General features: G+C 31.2%; 1 protein-coding gene across 1 annotated transcript in view; it reads left to right on the plus strand.

Annotated features, from left to right (window-relative positions):
• LOC136982509 (ATP-binding cassette sub-family C member 4-like) overlaps positions 1–21,458 on the plus strand; it is an 82,763-nt gene extending 61,305 nt beyond the window's left edge. Inside the window, exons 19-27 of the mRNA XM_067279005.1 lie at positions 7,789–7,939; positions 9,135–9,368; positions 9,439–9,539; positions 14,619–14,816; positions 14,894–15,049; positions 17,733–17,822; positions 17,932–18,104; positions 21,111–21,216; positions 21,285–21,458. Coding sequence (XP_067135106.1) covers positions 7,789–7,939; positions 9,135–9,368; positions 9,439–9,539; positions 14,619–14,816; positions 14,894–15,049; positions 17,733–17,822; positions 17,932–18,104; positions 21,111–21,216; positions 21,285–21,458 — 1,383 coding nt within the window. The remainder of the gene's footprint in view (positions 1–7,788; positions 7,940–9,134; positions 9,369–9,438; positions 9,540–14,618; positions 14,817–14,893; positions 15,050–17,732; positions 17,823–17,931; positions 18,105–21,110; positions 21,217–21,284) is intronic.
• Positions 21,459–22,019: the final 561 nt, after the last annotated feature.

The following is a 22,019-nucleotide window of genomic DNA, read 5'->3' on the forward strand; positions in this document are numbered from 1 at the left end:
AAACACTGTACAATACTCTCTGTATTATTAGGTTATTTCCTGTAATTTAGCAACATAGAGCTGATCGTATTAAAGTACTATACTCAAATCCACCTTTTTGTTTCTTCGTTATTGAAGAAAACATTTATAAACTCCGTCAATTTCCATCTCCTACCACTAGAATTTGCAGAGTTTACTCTACATGTTGGATAAAAAATTACTTTCATCTATATATATATATGTAAAATACTACGAATATATTACGAAGCAAATTCAACTTGTTTCTATTTTTGATTAAGGTTACTTTCATTATAAGCACATATATCCAATACAAGGAACGTAAAATAGAGTTCTATAAGTCCGGAACAATGAGAATTATGTAGCTCTTTGTTTATTCTTTTACACGGAGAATAATAAAAACATTGTGATTGTAAAACTTAATAGAGGACTTTTCGAAATGCATTTATGACTTTTAGTCTCCGTCTGAAGAGGGAGTAAAATTCCGAAATGCATTTCGATTTAAATAAAGGATGTTACATGATTTAAGAATTATTTTTTGTGTTAACGGTTGTGACAAACTTATAGAAAATTGGACAGAATAGCCAACTACCAAAATTATAAAGAAAGGGTCGATTGTTGTCTTTTGACTTGATCATTCTGACAAGTCTTTAAATAAAAGCCTTACTAGGCAATAATGAAATTAATAGATACAACTAGAACAGAAGCAGAAAGTAGTTTTTCACTACATTCAATGTTTTAAAATGACTTATAACAATATAACAAAATATATTTGAGAAATGCTGAAAAATTAATTAAATATCTTAGAAATAAGAAATGATATTTAATAATTTTTTTTGTTTAAATATTGTTTTTATTGATAGTTATTATAAGGAAATTATACAATTTTTAGTAGTACTATTACGCGAGAATGCGTCATAGGTCTCATAGATTATTCATTCATTCTATATATTATATTCAATATTTCATTTTTTCACTCTTAACAGTCAAACCCAATAGAATTCTATTTGCAGAGAATTTAAGTACTGGCAGAACCTCAAAACTCATGACCCTCTCTGCTTATGTTACAGAATTTACCGTCGATGCATGCCTAAATATATTCTGTATTTAGTGATAATGTTAAATGCAATAACATTTAAATTATTATTTCCTAAATCATATAATTTGATTAATTAAAGATTTATCATACAAGAGTGTATTATGTATTATGCCAGTAATTCTCAAAGTGAAGGTCGCGACCCCCAAGGAAGTCGTAAAAAATATTTGGGGGTCTCTGAAAACTTGCTACTAGATCAATATTTTCAAATATTTTATAAATTTAGTATGGATTCATGTTTAGAAATAATAGAAATAAAAAATATATAAAATAATTTTTACTTAAATAAATTATATATATAAATAATAAAAACAATATAAATATTTTAATACGAGCCTAAATATAACATTCATAAATTTGTGCGCTATTGGTGCTCCGAGTTCCACTCTCTGCCTAAACCAGTGGTGGCCAATATACGGCCCGTCTAATGAATTTATCTGGCCCGCGATTAAATCTTTCAATATTAGCTAGTTAACTTCTAATAATTGGTCGAATGTACTCGCGATACGTCATTACGTTCTCAAAATATGAAGTGAAAGTTCAGAAATTCTTACGCCTAAAAAAAAAAAAAATCAACAACTCAATGTGCGCCAGAGTTAACGCCCCATTAGAAATTTCTTAAGCACAGCGTGGACTGTTGATAATGTATGATAATGTGAAAAAATGTGTCTGTAATCTTTATGTACAGTTTAACCTCTACTGGGTGACGCCACAATGAGATCTTGCACCACCTGAAAATCTTGCTAGGGCAGCCTCTGGCTCAGCCCGTGAAAAAAGTTTTCTTTCCAATTCGTCCCGAGGCAAAATTTATTCGCCACTCCTGGCCTAAACTATGATAGAATAACTTTGTCATTTGGAACGGTGTTCGTTAGCAGCACTGCGTCTGTAAGCAAGTCAAGTTAGAAATACAGTAGAGCGTCGTTTATCCGAAAACCGATCAACCGAAAGCGTTTCAGTCAGCAAATTCGAATTTCCGCTAGTGCTATGGCGCTGCAATATTTGGCTATGTCTTGGGCTACTCCGATATTATTTTAGTTGATATACTTTTTAGCTGCAGCACTGGCGCAACTATGACAGGGTCGGCCATAGGGCGGTGCTAACGGTGCGACCGCACCGATTGCCGTCATTGTAGGGGCGCCGAAAATGCACGATAGATCGTTTACGAAAACAATAAAACCCGATCACCTTACTACTACTTAACCCTACCCGCCAAAATAAATTCCAAGAGAAAGAAACCAATATTTATACATTTATTGTATTTCCTCATTCCCTTTTGTTCTCTGTCTTTCAAGAACTTTCTTTTCATTTCCTTTCTTCCCTTTGGGTGGGACCACCAATCCCAAGAACTAAAGACAATGGACCACCAGTTTCAAGAACATAAGACAATGGGAGAGTTAAGGCCCGAGGGCCGATAAGACAAAAAGAACCGGTTAGTCTTGATTGGACCTTCGTGGGAGTAAGACGTGAAGAGAAGAGTGCTCCAGATCGCGAATAGGCGATAGGGGCTACTTGAGACTGAATAATTCCGAAGGAAGGACATTTTGGTTACGTTAGAAAAATAGAAAATTCCAGAGTCAACGTTGGACAGAAGTCCCGATTTTAAAGAAAGGGAAGAAAAATCACGTCTGGTGTTTCTGCAGAATCCGAGGTGGAGCCCATCCTGTTGTCATGAAATAAAGAGAATCCCGGGTATTTTAATTTTTCCATTTTTCTATCTACCTTCTCATATAATCTTCTACCCTCTTTGGTTATAAGTTAGCGAGTAAGAATTAGTTTTAAGTTTCTGTACGCGTACTGTTGTCGCGAAATTATTGTACTGTATATTAAAGGTCCGACTACTTTTCAATACTGTAATATTCGTGAAGTGAGATGTAATAAGAACCTGGTTCACGAACGACGAATAAAGTACTTTCTGATTTAAGAACCTTGCTAGTATTCTTTGTGTTAGTCTATTCGGTAGTCCATACACATGTCGCTAACGAACATCACATTAGCGTTAATTAAAATTGCGTTCAACTGACATTTAAACGGAATTAGGCTGTGTTATGCAAGTCGCCCTAAATCGCGACTTGAAAACCAGCTTTTCAATACATTTTGGTCGAGTATGTATTGTATTTGTTGCTCCCTTAGTAAAAGTTTCCGAATGATAATATTTTTGGGTGTAGAATTGATTTTAGGTGATTGCAGTTTACCTTAGTATCGTAAATATTTACAAAGTATAATGTGTCCTTTACAGATAAAACATGTCGCTACCTCCAAAAAACTATCTGGCGCACAAAACTTTAAAAAAACGAAAAAAGCAAGGCGAAACTGAAAAGTCTGCAAAATTGCTAGCAAAATTTTTCAGAGTAAAAAAGTCATCCGAATCGTCATCTTCAAAACTAGTTCAACACGCGACAGAAGAAGACCTATTTGATAGTTCTTTAGATGAAGCCCATGAAGATGAAGAACAGCATGCACAAGAAGACTTATCTATTTCTGGAATGTCGTATGCAGTTCAAAATATTACAGAAGACATTATATCAGACTTCATTGTCACTTTCTCAAAATATAGATTATGATATTTCAAAATGGTCGCTCGTTGACCCTGCAACCAGAGATGAAAGAATTATTCGAACTTCTGTAAGTAACGAAATGAACAACAAAAAATATCCAAGAAAAAATGATGGACGTCATTTTTCAAATACACATATTAGAAAGGAAATGCCAAATGGAGAAACTTATAAAAGAAGATGGCTTGTTTACTCTAAATCTGCAGATAAAGTATATTGTTTTTGCTGCTGTTTATTCAACAGAAGTTCCCACTCTAATTTAAGAAAAGAAAGAGTTCACGATTGGAGACACTTATCAGTGCGTCTCAAAACTCATGAAAAACTTCCTCAGATCATCAGCGCGCCATGCACAGTTGAATAGAAGCGTCGAATCGATTAAAGCACTTCAGTGGCATTGACAAGCATTTGTAAAAACAGATTAAAGACGAGAAATCGCGGTGGATTTCTATCCTCGAACGAATGATGTCCATAGTATTTTTAGCAGACAGTAATTTGTCATTTAGAGGAAGCTCTGGATGTGAAACACTATATACTCTTAATAGTGGTAACTTCCTGGGTTTAGTGCAACTGCTAGGAAAATTTGATTCTGTGATGACTGAGCACCTCCTCTGTATTGTTAATAAAGAGACTAATGTCCACTATTTTGGCAAACGTATTCAAAACTAGTTGATCGGCTTACTTGGAAGTGAAGTTCGAAATAAAATTTTGAATAGGGTAAAGTCATCTAAATACTTTTCCATCATATTGGATTGCACTCCTGATGTCAGTCGCTGAACAAGTTAATTTTAACTTTGCGTTTTGGTGAAACTAATGAAAGTGAAGTCTAAGTGCGTGAGTGTTTCGTTGCTTACAAGCCGGAAAGTGACTCTTTCGGAGCTGGACTCACTGGCTTTTTTCTTGATGACATTGTGCAAGAGTTCGAGTTGGATATGAACGATTGTCGAGGCCAAGAATATGATAATGGATCGAAAATGGTAGGAGTAAACAAAGGTGTCTAAAGCAAAATTCTGAACCAATATCCACAAGCATTTTTTAATCCAAGTGGCTGTCATTGCTTAAATTTGGTAATAGTAGATGCCACCAAAACATCTGTTAAATCGGTTTCTTTGTTCGGATTTCTTCAAAGACTGTTCTATTCTCTGCATCAACAAAGCAATGGGAAGTGATATCCAAGCACGTAGAAGGACTATCACTGAAAAAAGTTTGTGAAACTCGTTGGGAGAGTAGAGTTTCTAGGCTCGCTTCAGTTTGTTATCACTACTCTTCAGTTCCTGATGCCCTTCTGGATCTTCACAAAGAAACGAATGACCCAGTTGCAGCATCAGAGGTCTTGTCAATGATTCATATCATAGAGCAATTTGAGTTTATAGTAACAGTAGTGGCTTGGTATGATATATTGTTTCAAGTAAACATTGTAAGCAAGGCTATGCAGTCTGAAACTATGGATTTACAAATGCTACACAATTGTTGAAGAACTGCTATGAATTTGTAAGAGTACCGGCGTCATTCGTCTGCTGTGATAACAGCTACGGAAATTGCTTTTCAGGCTGGGATAGATCTTATTTGTAAGCCAGTCCGATTTCGAAGAAAGAAGAGATTATTTAAATACAAGGCCGTAGATGAGACAACAACAGATCCTGAAGAATAGTTTAAAATAAACGTCTTTACCCTATGATCAGTACAATTAAGAATGCGTTGGTCACTCGATATACACAATTATCCAAACTTAACCCTGGGTTAGTGGAGTGGGGTTTTTCGCCACCCCAGATGCTTTAAAACTTGCACTATTCATAGATTTTGCAACTAATATCCGTTTTCTCTTCAGTAGCCTCATGATTTTATGTATAGAACATGCTAAAAAATTTGTACGGTGATTCAGAAACTCAGGTAAGAAAACAACAACAATTTCCAGTAGGGTGTCCAAACCCCCCACAGTACCTGTCACGTTTTTTTTTAAATTTATAAATATTTATTTAGTTTTTTTCATTTTTTAAATAACTATAATTTGAGTACATTTATTATTTATAATATAGATCAATTATTTTTATTCCCGTTGTTTATTATAAGTTTATTTTAATTAGTTTTATTCCCTTACAAATTCAACATGGCTGACTTCAAAAAACACACTGAGAAAATACCAAACATAGCAAGTTGCTTGTCAGTTGCATTGAGTCCCAAAGTACAATAAATCAGCATGACAATTATGCTTGAAAAACACAATTTAGATTTTTACTATTGGTTTAATGTAATGAGTTTTGATATATGTTGTTTTGTATTTTCATGGATTTATGAACTAATGTAATATGTAATCATACTTGAATATAATCATATGTATAACGAAACATGCCTCTACCAAATAATTGACTGAAACTTCATGCATTTTTACTTACATGCTTCATTGACAAAAATAAAAGTTGGGGTGGTCAAAAACCCAACTGCACCAGTGCCAAAAAAAAACTCACTGAAACTAACCCAGGGTTAATTATACATGGTGCTTTTTATTCAACATTAAAACAATTCATGAAAAGTCAAAATTGGAAAAAACCTGTGCAAATTTAGAAATAAGTTTAACAGATGGAGAAAAATATGACATATCTGGTTGTGAATTAGTTGAGGAACTTTTACACCTGAATTCATTGTTGAAAGAGCTTAAATCATCAGAACCAATAAAAGTTCTTCAACTTATTAAACAAAATGATTGGCAGGATATATTCCCGAATGTGTGGACAGCATTTCGAATTTTGCTGACCATACCTGTAAGACCGCTTCGTTCTCCTTTAGCGACAGTTACTGTCGCTAAAAGAGAACGAAGTTTCAGTAAATTAAAACTTATTAAAACTTATTTACGTTCAACCATGTGTCAGGATAGACTGTCATTTCTAGCAATTTAATTTATCGAAAATAGTAGTGCCCAGGAATTAAATTATTCTGAATTAATAACAACATTTTCAAGCGCAAAAGTGAGGAAGGTGGTAATGTAGGTTTTTAATTCTATTTATTTTTTCTTAATTTATTTCAATTTTAAATTAATTTACGATGTAAATTTGTCTTTTGCGTGATGTGAGCATTTGCTGTGCCATAACAGTTTAAATAGATATTGTCATGAATATTGCCTTATGAATGAAATTAAATAAATATTGCCCTGTGAAAGAAATGTTGCTTTTTTTCACTGTTATTGTTCCTCATCTATACAAGTACTATGCTATAGATTTTACACAAGAGTGAGCTGAATTGTGAGAATATAAAACATAATTCTGAAATGTGTGCTGTATCTTCATAACCTAAAATTAAGAGATTCCATCGACAGAGGGGAGGGGAAAAACGTGAACAGCTTGAGATACGTCTGAATTAACAAGGGCCAAGTTGTTAATTCAGACGTTTTACCGTCTGAAAGTCGATATCTTTTCTCATCCATAGTATTACTAATAGTATTACTATACTAATCTTTCGGAAGTCCGAGTTATTAATAATGTAAAAAATGTACGTTATCAGTTTAGTCTCTACAGGGGGCGCCACAATAAGATCTCGCACCACCTGAAAATCTGGCTAGGGTCGACACTGAGTATTTGAACAAGACTTTTTTCCCATCGTGAGTGTAAGTTTTGCATGTATTTCTGAGGACTGTGTTGTGCTCAATCGGAACTTTTTGAGACTAGATTAACTTGGGAAATATAATTATTTTTTGTTTTTATATTTTTCAATATATTTATTTTGTTTGTGAAAATAAAGAAATAATTTCTTTTTAAATTTTGTTACTCTTAACATTGAAAAAAATTCAACGGAAAACGATACGCAATGGATAAAAATTTTAACATGGGATAGATTAATTAAACAAAAGAAATTAACTCCTCCTGAATTTAAATTAACCCCCTTCCTCCGGGATGTTTTTCTACACATACTCATTTTTCGTAGGTCCTTTGAAATTTTTAAGTGCGAAAGGGGGGTCGCGGACCAAAAAGTTCGAAAAACACTGTATTATGCAATTATGTTATGTCATGATAATGTTTTATCCAAATGCTATAAGTAATAGTGTAGTTACTTTTTGTTTGATATAACATTGATTTGTGTATATATAAAAATAAATAATATAATTTGTAGCTTACAGTAATGATAAATATGATTTCATTTATTCTTATATCTTAGGGATGCTTTCTGGTTGCTGGCATGTGTATACTTCAAGCAATATTCTGTCCTTATCTACTGATATTAACAGCCGTCCTTTTGATATTATTCTATTGTTTATGGACGATCTACGCACGAGTGGTAAAAAGCATAAAACAAATGGAAGGAAAATGTAAGTATATAACAGGTACTCTACAATAGCTTATTGCACTTAACTTAAAAGCAAGAAGAATTTTTAACAGTAAACATTCATTACCGAAAGAAGGTATACAGAAATACTTTCTAATATAAGAGAGTGAAGATCTTTACGATAATCTGTCTTGAGTTGGTTCTTACGACTGGAGAATGTTGTTACGTTGGTTCATAGAAAAGCACACCCCCACATTCAAATTATACACTATTTACAGTTTATTTACAATAGGTAGAATATACAAGTTTGAAAACATAGTATTTACGAGATAAAAATAGGTGGTGTTTTACATAACGGATTAATTATCCGGAACTACGCAACTTCGGAGAGGCCTAGTCACGCGGGGAGTTGGCTCAAACGCGTGGCCATCCTGTCTACACTAACCCTTCTCGGAGGAATTTCTAGGAGGAGAACATTCTCTCTACACCCTGCGAGCTTCCAAAGTGTCAGAGACTACCAATATTCGATCTCTCGCCCCTCTCCCTATTTCTCTCGCTTGTCTTACTATTTAAATAGTTTTTGGACAAAACTTCCGACCAATCACGATTCTTCCTTTCATCGGAAGCTTCCCAAAAGGTCGGCTGTTCTCCCGACAAAACAAGCTCATCATAAAGTCCGTCACTTGCTTTCATTTTTTTCTAGCAAGTTAACATGTGGCAAACACATTGCCAGACCTCACGCAAGTCCAATAAACAAAGACGATGTTCCCTTTGTTTCCCCTCCTGTTTACAAATACAACTCCAGTTGGGACCAATTCACAAGGTCGTGCCACTTTAGTTCCTACTCTATTAAAAAGCAATCCTTTACAAAGAGTATTGTATGAAAATTATTTAATATATTTTACACTCTTTATACATACACCAAAGGCTTTCATTCTAACAAAACAGATTGCTGATCAAAGTTATGACAAAAAGTTATACATTGAACACTTATCTCTTACAAATGTATTGAATACAGATTAGTGGCAACAAAATTCTGCAAGTAGAGTTTAGTAAACAATCAAAAATCTGTAAAATGGGGAAGAAGGCACGAAATGCATTTCCTTGTATAGTCACATAGTGGTGTGTTTCTTGTGTTACTTGTTTTCTTCAGAAAAATTCATGAATATAAGTAACAAAGAGTAGTTATTATATTTAAGTTCCACTTAAACAAATTATATATAGAGTTTTCTTTGCAGCGAGAAGTCCAGTATTTTCTCAACTGAGTGTATCTCTTTATGGATTGACAACGATTAGAGCATTTAAAGCCGAAAGTAAATTTAAATCTACATTTAATGAGTATCAGGATAAGCACACTGCAACGTGGTTCGTCTATGTGTCTTTAAATCGATGGCTTTACATATACGGTCACATGGTTTGTTTCATAAATGTAGTTATTACTGTTATTATATTCAGTGTTTCGATTGATTCAGGTGAGTAAATATACTTAATTCTTTATAGTTTATAATAGAAATAATGCTGAATTTATAATTACAACTTTAGATAATGCGGGAAGCAAAATTGCACTTGTTATGAATTATGGAGTACTATTAATTTTGTTTTTTCCGTCTCTTATTTTAATGACATCTGAACTGCAATTTCAGGTATTATATAAACATTTATATGTTATATTGTATATATTCATAAACATAATATAACATTTGAATTAATTATCAGTGGTAACAATACTTATTAACTAACTGATAATTTAATCGATCCAGATTCTTTTGTCGAAAAATATGAAATTTTTCAAACAAGGTAAATACTTGCAAGCGAATTTAATATAGCCAACATATTCTAAATATTCTATCGAATACATTTAATGAAAATAAAGACTGGTAGATTAATTTCTTTTCATATTTTAATTACCATTACACATTTAGAATATAATAATTTATTTTTACATTCAGTAGTTAATTATGTGTAGTACTTGGCCACATAGCCTTTACTCAAAATCAACAAAATATCTTCAGTTTTCACTATTCACACATAAGAAATTTTTGATAAAAATTATAATGTTATGCAATTAGTAAAAATTACATTGACAACTACTGGAAAGTGTTAAAATTTTAACATTTTTTAAAAACAGCCAATTTCCATTCATATATTGCAAGACGTTTGTCTTGTAATATAGTATGGAAATTTAATACTTTGTAGAATTATCAAACTGAAACCAACTTGAAAGTGAAGACAATTAAAAAAAGAAAAAGACATATTAATTATTAAATTTTCCTGTTTTCTTTTATTTACAATTTTGATTTTTTTAATGACAAATTTAAAATTATTTAATTTATTTTCTATTGTGTCGTCTTTGAATCTATTTTTAAAAAAAATTGAAATATCATTATTTAAATAATTTCAGTTTTCTTGTTAAATATATTTGATATTAATTTATTTCATATACTGGCTATTTGTAATTCATAACTAATTCATTTATTTTTCATTAGAGTAGATTCAAGTTACCAGCATAGTGTAAATTTTCTTAATTATCTACTCCAGCATCTACCTATTTAATTTTCTCAGCAGAATATTTTTATTTTTGAAATGTATAGTGATTTTCCAATTCACGAAATCTTCTCCTTTTTCACTAGTTATTTTCATGCTATCAAAGAAATTTAACACGATCTTACCTGATAATTTATTCTAAATTTGTTTCACTTTTTTTCGACTCGTTATATTTTTTACATTTTATGCAGTTATTTATTAAATCATATATTAAACTCCTAATTCATCTGTTTATTCCCCAAATGGACATTCTGTATTCGCTTTATTTGTTTTAATATTAGATAAACAACACTGTAAATCTAAATATATTACTTTCTCTGCTAACTAATTAGGAATTATTTTATGGTGAATCGAAAGTCTTCTTTTACCGTTTCCGTTTGAAAATTACTAAATATATATTATTTCAACCTTTTGCTGCACGTGCTTTGTCATCAAAACAGTTATCTTACAGATGCCAAGCTCCTATCTTGTCATGGCCGAATCGTCACATTGCATAAAAAATTACGATCACCTTTTCCATTTTTGTATATTTTTATCTAACAATGTAAAATACTCCTGTATTTAAAAAATAAGTTTTTTGTATTCATTTTAATGTAATTCGATATCAAAATACTAATAACAGACCTGTGGAATTTCCATTTACTATAATATCTATATCTATCATATCTATTTTATTTTTCACCTATTGATATCTGGAACAAAGACATTCAGTTTGATATTGAAGAAGAAGTAAATAAACGAATTAATTACCTAGACATCACTATAATATAAATAATCTTGATAAATTTGATTTTATAACATACAAAAATTTGTGTAATGTTAATAAAACTATTAATTATCATTTTTATATTCCAGATGACATTAAAAAAATTCATATCTTATGGACTTAAAAAATATATATACGCAAATATCCGATGATTATAATAAAAATATTAAACTTGAAGAATTAGACAAAATTTATAATGAATGATTACCCAAAGTTTAATCTTACTAAGTGGAAAACTAGTTATTTAAAGAAGAGATATAATACGAAGTTTAAAAATGAAAAAAAAACATATAAAAGATTTCCATATATTAAAAATATATTTGATTATTGTAATAATAGCCTTAAAAATTATAACATTTGCTTGGCCCCATCTTTAACCAATAAAATTAATAAACCAATAAGATTTCTTAATAAGAATAGTAATAACAATATGGATTGCCTAAAAAAGGCAGGTGTTGTATATAGATTGGAGTGTATTTGTCAGAATCCTTATATGTACATAGGTGAAACAGGGCGGATGTTAGAAGTTGGAGTAAAAGAACGTAAAGCAGCCATTAGATTGAAGTACAGTAATTTTCCGTGGTACGACCATACAATTAGTTATATTTGTAAAATTAACCGTAATAACATAAAAATTTTGCATTTTGAAAAAGATATTTATAAAATAAAAAAAATAAATAAAAAATTAAAGAACACCTAGAAATAAGAAAACAAAATAAATAATAATAATAATTTAATAAATGACTCAGAAGGTATGCAAATTGATTACCGTTGGTATGAATTGGTAGATGGCGCGATTATAGGTTAAAATTTGTGATTACATTTCAACATGTTAAAATTTTTTTTTTGTAAAAATTTTGGTTTTGTAATCTTGGTGCGGTTATTTTAATATATTGTAAGTGTATCAAGTCTCTACATATGTATGTCAATTATTTATTTTTATTAATATTTTAATAGCGTTTGTTACATACCTATGGAAAATATTTTAACTGTTTATGTAAGTAATGGTTTGCTGATTGTTTTATTTAATTTGGCTGTAACTTGATATGGTGGTTACAATTTGTATTTTGGGTAAAGGTTGGAGATAAGGAAGTTTGCCTTCCCACCTCCTATTTTAAGCATATTTTTGTAATTTATAAAATGGTGAAAAGTAAGTGTTTGTATTTTTAATTTTGCTGTATTTTATATGGTATACCATTGTCATGTCCTAATTTATATTTCTTTGTTTTTACATGAACTAGCACTGCGGAAGGGATGAAGTACATTATACCAACCCGAAATGCATATGTAGTTCAATTGTAAATAAAAAATAGTTTTGATAACAAGAAATTGCTGTGAGATACGTCTGCCAAAAGTGTTTGTTTGGATTACAGAGATGGATTAACATTGAAATCTACTATACAGCAAGCCGATTATATATTAAATTATTTAGATTGTTTGAAATTATGCAAGAAGATGTCATCTTTTAGAGTCAGAGTAGTTAAGCTTTATTCATTTTTTTAGCGAAAATAATAAAACCCGCCACACTGCATATTCTGAAAGTCAATACATCGCTAATTGTTTTATGACTCTGTTAATATATGCCCCACATGTTGGATTGATGTGGGTCAAACGACAATGAGATTGTCTTTTGTTAAGACAGAAGTCGTTTTTCAATATGAGAAATGAAGCGATCAAAAAATAATGTATGGAACGAAAAAAAAACGCAATATTCAACATGATATTGAACGCGCAAAAACTTAATCATTTTATTCTTGAGCAGCATTCATTAGATACACTGTGTGATTGGTTCTATTATTTTTGTGACATTGTTTGCTTAAACCAGATATTTTTCTACTTCCCATTTGTTTATAAGTGTTTTGTATTTTTCGTTTGTCTTAAATTAATTGTTTTTTTGCATTGTTTGACTTTTTTTCTTTATTTTGTGATCGTCAAGTTGATTTAATCTTCGAGTAACTTGATTATCAGATTGAATTCATATTTTATACCTAACAAAAATGAATCATTTTATGTTTTCTGATGTTTTTTTCTTACTATAAGCCAATTTGTATAGATTGATTCAGCTGTATTCACTTACAACATAACATTTTCACATGGAACCATTTCTAAGGAATTAATCTCACTCAGATATTTTATTTTTAGTTCTCTGGTATGCAATGTGTGGTCATTTTTTTCAATTTATCTCATAGCCTTGTTGATAAAGTTGCAACATTGTAATGAAGAGATAGGGCTCTAGTGATTGAATTTTCATAACAATTAACGCAGCATAACTGATATCTTCCCAATCTTGGTATTTTTTAACACTATTGTTTCTATCTTTGTCATTTTCTTCTGAGTCACACAGTTCTTATTCCGCTTCCAGCAAACCAGTTGTAAACAAAAATCCGTCTCTTGTCACAGTCTGCTGGTAGGAATTTCGTTTTTGGTTCAACATACTCATTGTTAATATTTATCACTTTTGTCATGAAAATTCGCATATATGCTATTTCTCAAATCTTTAGTTTTACACGTTGATTTTCAATTACAAATTTTATCACTTTTATCATCAGATAACGGATTTATTTGTAAACTGTTTGTAATTTTGTCCTAGGTTGTCTTAACTTTAAAATTCATATCTTCTATCAATTTACATCATCTTGCCCCCTTGGCCCATTGGCTGGCGTCGTCCTTGTCTTCGGATGTTATGTTTCAAAGACAACAAAGATAAATTCTTTCAAACTATCAATATAGCATCTTCACTAAGCAGTTATTTTATAAAATTTGATTGAAACATCAAATATAAGAGATGAAAAATTGTAAATACTAATAATATATGAGCTGAAGTAAAACGTAAAAAATAATTTATTTTTACCTTACATTACACTAAAATAATATATATAATAATGCTATATAAAGTAATGTTCTATACAATAATGTTAAAATTTATGATAATTAAACGGAAAAACAGTAAAAACTCCCAGTGTTAACAATTTATACATGTTTACAATTAATTTATGGATGTTATCGGTAAAATTGTAAATTACACGTATTTAGTAGTTAAATACAATAAAATAACAACCAAATATAACTCATGTCATTGTGCATTTGAACATAACAGTATCTTCAGTAATAATTTCTGTTAGAACAGAAATTATTACTACAGGTGATATAATAAAGAAATTTTGTTCTTTCCTGAACTAACTCTCATTACTGTGCCAATCTTTAAACACCAGTATAAAGTCCTATTAATAAGTAAAGTCCAAGTAGACAATTAACAATAATATTAGAATTTAAGGACAGTAAGGCGTTTACAATTAACTGTATCTTCAGTTTTATAAACTTCTGTACGTTTAATATAACTTTGCATAATATATATTTTTACTTTAATATGTTTCACGCAACTGTGTTCTTTTATACAAAGTCGATTTTCCAGGTGAACTCTGTTAAACGTATACTGAATTATACCAAATTGAAATCAGAAGCATCATACGAAAGTTCTCTCGATAAACAGCCACCCTCAGATTGGCCACAAAAGGGAGAAATTCATTTTGATAATGTTTCTTTACAATATTCTAAGGATAGAAATACTGTATTAAAGCACTTAACATTTCGTATTTACTCGGGAGAAAAGGTAAAGTATCTACAAATTCTAAAAATTGTGGCTAATAATTACTGTCTGAAATGATTTGTATTGTTTATGAGTTGCAGATAGGAATTGTCGGCAGAACAGGGGCTGGAAAGAGTTCTTTAATCGCTTCGTTATTTCGCATGACAGAGCCGACAGGAACAATAACCATCGATGGAGTTGACATTAAAGATATCGGGCTTCGGGATCTACGTAGCAAAATATCCATCATTCCTCAAGTATGTAACAATTAATTTATTAAATATAATTTCTTATTCTACAATTTTTATATTCACTTACTGTAATTCATCTCTTTTTCTTCTGCTATAAAAAATGTAATTTTTTAAACATGATAAAATAGAATACCTGAGAGAATCTGAACAAATACAATAAATTTTTCAAGGAAAGGTCCATTCCACATTTGACAGGCTTGTCCCTTCCCATTATTGGGTTAGGAGCAACCACAATTGATTCCCACGTAGGGGGGAAGGATTTACAATAGACTAGTGATTATAGAAAAAAATGTATGTCGTTATAATAAAAAACAATAAATAATTAGTCTGTTTAAGTAAATTTCAATGTTTTGAGTAATTGATAAATAATGTCTATTATTCTTTGTATATCCTGAACATTCTACTAAAAATGATGTCGGATTTTTAAAAAAAAATTTATGATTATTCCGCAGCTTGATTATTCTTTCACAGTTTGTAATTCTTTAGAATATAAATTTAAAAAATGGTGAATTTACATAAAGGAAAGATTAGTTATTTTATGAGAGTTTCAACAATCATTAGTATATTACAATTAGGATTTACACATAAAATGAGAATAAAGAAAATTAAAAGTTTTTAGCCTTTATTACGGTAGACAAATCTTTTAATATGAAGGAGAAGTTTACATGTTGACACTGCTTATTTCGGAGACGGTTGAAGGTTTAAGACTTTACGCAGGTTTTCATTCTATGACAGAGGGTTGATCGCGTTACATAACGCCGAATTAACAGGCCTATAAAGTAACATAACTGCCATTTGTGCCGGTTTTGATTATGCTCGATCTGATGACCATGTTGTGAAACTATAGCCCTGCATCGAAGTTTTCACTGTAGAAGATTTCTTTGAAGAATAGTCATGTCCAAACGGTCCCATTCCTCCTTACAGGCATTCCATAAACCTGCCATTGTTTTTGGACGATGGCTTCCCAGAGCTCGTTTCATAGACCATACGCACAGCGGTCCAATGGATTCGCCTCCGCTGACTTCAGGGGAATATCATCGAAAGGGATGGTACGAATTCCCGTTTCCTGTTCCAATACATGGATGAAATTTCTCTTTTTCCTTAATCTCGAGAAATGGATAAAATTCAAAACCAAATAGGGAGAGAAGACTGCGATTAACTATTTATAATCTCCCGCTGCAATTAGGAAGTCGCGTTATTTCAATTCATTTTCCATCGAAATGAGTTAGATTAATGACAGGCACGACAGGGGCAAGAAACAACGGTACTAATTTCAGGTGAAGAACGTATATTGTAGATTAAATAAACTAAAAATATGATTATAAGTTGCAGCCAGCATTGTGACCATCTCACAATAAATAATTGCTCGTTCTCAAGACCAAAATCTATCATCACTTTACAAAATTTTATCTTTTTCTACGGTATAAATTTCATAAATGACGAAAATTGTAAGAAAAATTTTGATTGTTTAATTAAGTACAGTTGACTGTTCTGAATATAAATACTATTATAATTAATTTTAAAACTTTCAATATTATAATCCTGCCTTCAATACAGTTCCTCCAACATGATTCAATTCTTAGATGTTATTCGCATACAGGTATTGTTTCTGTGTGCATTCTTCTATCACTTATGAAACTTCCTTTTCTAATCTGAAGTTACATCCTTGTAAGTTATTTTTCAGTTTTTATTAAATATTATAATCACTTACTGTTATATCGTAAAAGGAATTGTATGAGAAAGTTTTCAGCCAATTAGAGCATGCCGACTAAAAGTTATCATTTTCGAAAGTACAAACTATGAACAGTGCCGTGCTTCACAAGTAAAAAAAAAACTTTAAAGTTATGATAATGAAAATTAGAATTTAGATATTTTAAAAATATATTTACTTTGTATGAAATGTACGCACGCGTGAATATTTGTAACACTCATAAAATGGTTTTCACAAAAATCCATTATGCTTAACAAAAAGTAATTAATCCGTGATCGATTTTTACTTGTGTCATGAGAATTTTATCAATTACAGCGAGAACTCCGTTAGTTTGTTAGTCTATATAAATAATAGCCGATAATTTGAAATTCTCAAATTAATAATCTGGCATGCAAATATTAGTGAATCTAATGTTTGCATCTGTAGATCACTAAACACCATGAAATTTGGAGCGATTAACGAGCGTGCATAACATATCGTAAGCTCTCAACAGCGTGCGCTGATACAAAATAAACAGAACTTTCTGAATAGTTGAAATTTCACTTACATACTGAATGCTGCAAAAATACAAAAATTTTCGTTAATTTTCTTATTTTCATAATTTGGCACAGTTCCGAAAGCTGCTGACTGCATTACAAAATGAATAGCAAATTTAATACAAAAATCATATAAATCGACTAGTGTGCAGCAATAAGTTTCAATTATTAGAAATTTAATTTTTGTGTATATACTATCTACATGAACAAAAAATCTATATTGTCACCCACACGGATGAAAATACACACATTTTTTCGACTTTTGACTAAGTTCTCCTCTCCATGCTTATCGGAAACTTCATCAGTATAATAACTCCTATTAATAAACAACGTATAAGTAGACAGCGTACACACAGAAATGTAAACAGTATCTATTTAATTTTATATAAATACGATTTGTAAAACAGAAGCGACTAATACACCATATGTGTGACTTTTTCAGGATCCGATGTTATTTACCGGTCCTCTTCGGAGAAACATCGACCCTTTCAACGAATATTCGGAAGAAAATCTGTGGCAGGCCATTGAAGAGGTTAGAAATAATTAATTAGTTTAATTTGCCACCTGTTTTATCTCTTTAACGCTTTCTAATAATTAAAATTTATCATCGTTTTTATAATTAAAAAACATTTCAATTATAGGTGCAATTAAAAGAAGTTATTAGTAAATTACCTGGGGGATTGGATACACATTTATCAGAAGGAGGACGAAATTTCAGCGTTGGGGAAAGACAGTTAATTTGCCTTGCCAGAACCATTCTTCGTCAGAATAAAATTCTTGTCATGGACGAAGCTACATCCAATATTGATAAACGGTTAGAATACATAGACTTAATAAGTGATCTAATTTGAAAGATAAATTATTCTATTTAATGATTCGTGATACACAGAAAATTATATCTTATTTCGAAATTGTTACATATATGAGCTAATCACTTTGTGTTTCAGTTTGTAACTTATTGATTGAACATTATTTAATTAACTGTTAGTTTGTTTATTTGCAATAGTTTCCAGATTAAGTTATAAATCGTGAATACTTTGTTCAAGTTAGGCATTAATATTTTTGAACCATGTAATAATACGGTATTTTCTATGGAAATTGGCAACGAATTAGGCTAACACAGATAAATTTAGTACAGATAAGATACTCACGATAATTAGATCGATCTTAAGTCCATATTAGAAGGACTGATCTACTGAGTGTTTGAAACTGCAATCTACTCTGACACAAATAATCTTAAATCGAAACTGAACGACCACCAGAGATATTTTATGGGCAGTATATTGGGACGAAAATATGATAGTCTCGGTTTCTCACCATTTCGTCGTCCTCATTGTAGGTCTGCACGAACTCACGATGAGCATGAAAAAGGCACTCTTGGTGTCTCTTGGTGAAGAGCACCAAATTAAAAAGTTGTTTTCAATTTATAATCGACTTTATGTGTGATACCGAACATATATGTAAATAAGCGATCTTTTAATGCTACATTGGTGTCTTGCTGTGCAAAGATATACTGTTCAATGTTTATACAATGGTATACGAGGAGAGTCTGATGTCTTTGTTGTTTGTATATACATCGTGATTCATATCATTTAAACTTAAGCTATTTGGAGAAGAAGGAATATGAACACATCCTCCATAATAACTGTGTGAGAGAAAGAAAGAAAGAATTATTAGAATTGAATGTTTATATTATTTTTCTGAAAACAAGTACAAAAATTTACCTGTCTTCAATGTATTTATATTCATAACTTTCATCATCTCTGTTGAATCTATAGACACCATCTAATCTTAGTCTTTTTATGGGATATTACTGAATTACTTATTAAATAATTCTATTAGTAATTCAGTAATCTGGAAAATATATTGTATTAAATTTTAATTTCTTCACATATGTTAAAATCATGCGGAAATTTTCTATATTTAAGTTTTATGCAACTTGTTTTCACTGATACAACCTTCCAATCATATCTACCGTTGATTTGTTCAGATTCAGAAACTGAAATCCTGGTGTTTGACATGTTTGAATCAGACTACGCATGAAAATTTTCTGGGATAGTTGTTTGTATAGATTCGAGTCTTCCAGGTGATTTAGGAATTATCCATAATCAACTGAAAAATCTGATCCTCAATATTGAAGCGCATCGAGCCATGCAAGGTCTTTTCTTGACAATGACTCAAATTCAGAAATCACTGAAATTTTGAACACTAATAGAAATAATACAATGACGAATCACGGAATGAAAACTAATAGGTCTCCCTGGTGTTGAGGAGATTCTTTATTTTTTGTTTTAATCAAAAGTAGTCTTTTTTTCTGTCGTGATCTGACAGCAAATCGAATACCTGCATCCAACTATATCTGCGCTTATCCGTATCATATAATGTTAGTATGTCTGTCAATGTAGGAAACACGACGAATAACAACAGAAATCTCTATATTCGTGTACAGTATTACAACAGAGCTCTGTCACAATCGCGTACAATCTTTTCCGCAAAGTTTGAGGGAATAACAATAGTTATATATGTCTTCGTTTTCTCTTTCGAAGTGTGATATTGTTTTTGTAGTTTTGTACACTGCAATCACAACGTTCTCTATGATCCCATCAGTAGCCGAATGGTAAAAACCAATGAACAGTATTAGTTAGTTGAAGGTTTGTGCTTCACCAATGATGAATTTTTACTTTGTATTCTTTACATGTCTAACACCAGTGTGACCAGAGGGTTGCCACCAGACCGGTGATGCCTACTGACTGACACCACTGTATCTTTTAAGTCAGATACAGAAACCTTCAGCAGCTATTCCGATTGTGCGCGAGAGGTCGCGTATGTAAAATTATAAAAGAAAACATTACCGTTTATTTAGATAAACTTATTTACACGTATTCAGGGATAACAGAGAGTTCTGTTTAGCTTAAAAAAAGAGGTTTAAATCAGACAACGTAACATGTTAACGGGTTCCTAGCCGAGAAAGAGAGCATACAATATTACACACGATGCGAAATACTTTGATTGGTGCGTTGATTGATGAGGTGAATAGTCTTGACAAAAGAGTGAAGAGGTTTCGGCTGGATTAGATACTACATTTGGAAAGGGCAGAGTTTTTGACCGAATGTCCGGTAGGAATAGACAGTAATGGTACGGTGACAACATCGGTTGAAAAGATCGGCGGTGAATCACGGCGATCTTTTCAACAATTGCTGAACAATGTGATTATTTTAAACATTTGCACAAGGATATGAATAGGCGAACTCCCGGACTCTCGACGACCTTCTCGTCTTCGATTCAATCATCTTACATCGGGGTCCTCCCACTTTGGTTTCGATGCCCTCTTTTTAGCTACGTTACTAATTTCGACTAATAGTGAATAAATTTGTAGTTAGTTCCTGGTGACACATTCAATGAGATTCCGAAGGAGAGACGCGATCATCCTCCAGTAATAAAATTGAAAAAATTTGTTTTCGCTGGGATTTGAACTACTTCAACATTCGAAAGACGAAATTTTTCTCTTAAAAATTTTGTCAAGTCCGGTTCTCTCCCACCAGTTTTCCATGGAAAGTAATTTTAAAAAGCAACTTTTGGGCTAATCACAAATGTATTTCATTCTAGTAGTTCAATTCAGTTCAATTTTATACTTTGTGTGAAAGATTGTATAAGGCAAGTATGCATTATTCATATGATACGTAGTACATTTCATTTGCATAAGTACTTGATAGTGATATTTTGAAATAATTTTTTGTTCTTCTTAATTGTGTATTTCGTATTTTATACTTACACTGATATTTAAAATCATGAGTCCATATTTTGTTTATTTAATATTTAGCACTGATTCCTGCATACAAAAAATAATTCGAGAAAAATTTAAATCTTGTACAGTGTTGACAATAGCCCATAGATTACATACAATTATTGATTCGGATAGAGTTCTGGTAAGATTTTATTACTGCTTATAATGTAAAGCTAGTATGTATTTTAATTACATATTTCAACTTTTTAGGTTCTAGATACAGGGAAATTACAAGAATTTGACACACCATATGCACTACTGACAAATGTAAATGGAACATTTTATAATTTGGTAAAGAACACAGGAGTAACTTCGATGAACGAGCTATACAAAATTGCCAAAAATAAATATTTTAAAGAATTCACCGAAAGAACAAAACTATAAAACAGTAGATCTTCTTTGTTGATTACGTGTTATGTTTTTCATTATAAATCCTGTACTCAGAAATAAATGACATTTTCGTCTGTGGCGTGGTACGTGGAATTTTTAAAATCCATACATTTGGTTGAATTTGTTTTACTGCTAAATTTATATACGTGAAATATTACTCAAATGTAATAAGTAGATTTAATATTTATAACAAATTGGTTTTAAAAGCAAACTATTTTTAGATGATTTAGTTGTTGAATAAATCACTGAATTTCAAAGAATTTAACAATAGAAAATTGCGTTATTACAATACTTTTATTAGAAAGTTTGTTCAGTAATTTCATCATAATCTTTTAACTGAAGAATGTATTTTTTGTAGTAAATGTGTATTCTAGTAGAAAAAAATTTTATGGTAATCACGATAAATAAAATATTGTATATATTAGAATTTCTATTGTCTTTACTTTTGTAACTAGAATTCTATCGGTATCATTTCGAGAACAGGTAGTTAATTGATAATTTTTCATTATTGTTGCGTGTGCAACATGAAATTTCATAATTTGATATGATCTTACA

Source organism: Centruroides vittatus, unplaced genomic scaffold, assembly GCF_030686945.1.
Source record: "Centruroides vittatus isolate TY-2023 unplaced genomic scaffold, ASM3068694v2 contig_847, whole genome shotgun sequence".
Classification (NCBI taxonomy): domain Eukaryota; kingdom Metazoa; phylum Arthropoda; class Arachnida; order Scorpiones; family Buthidae; genus Centruroides; species Centruroides vittatus.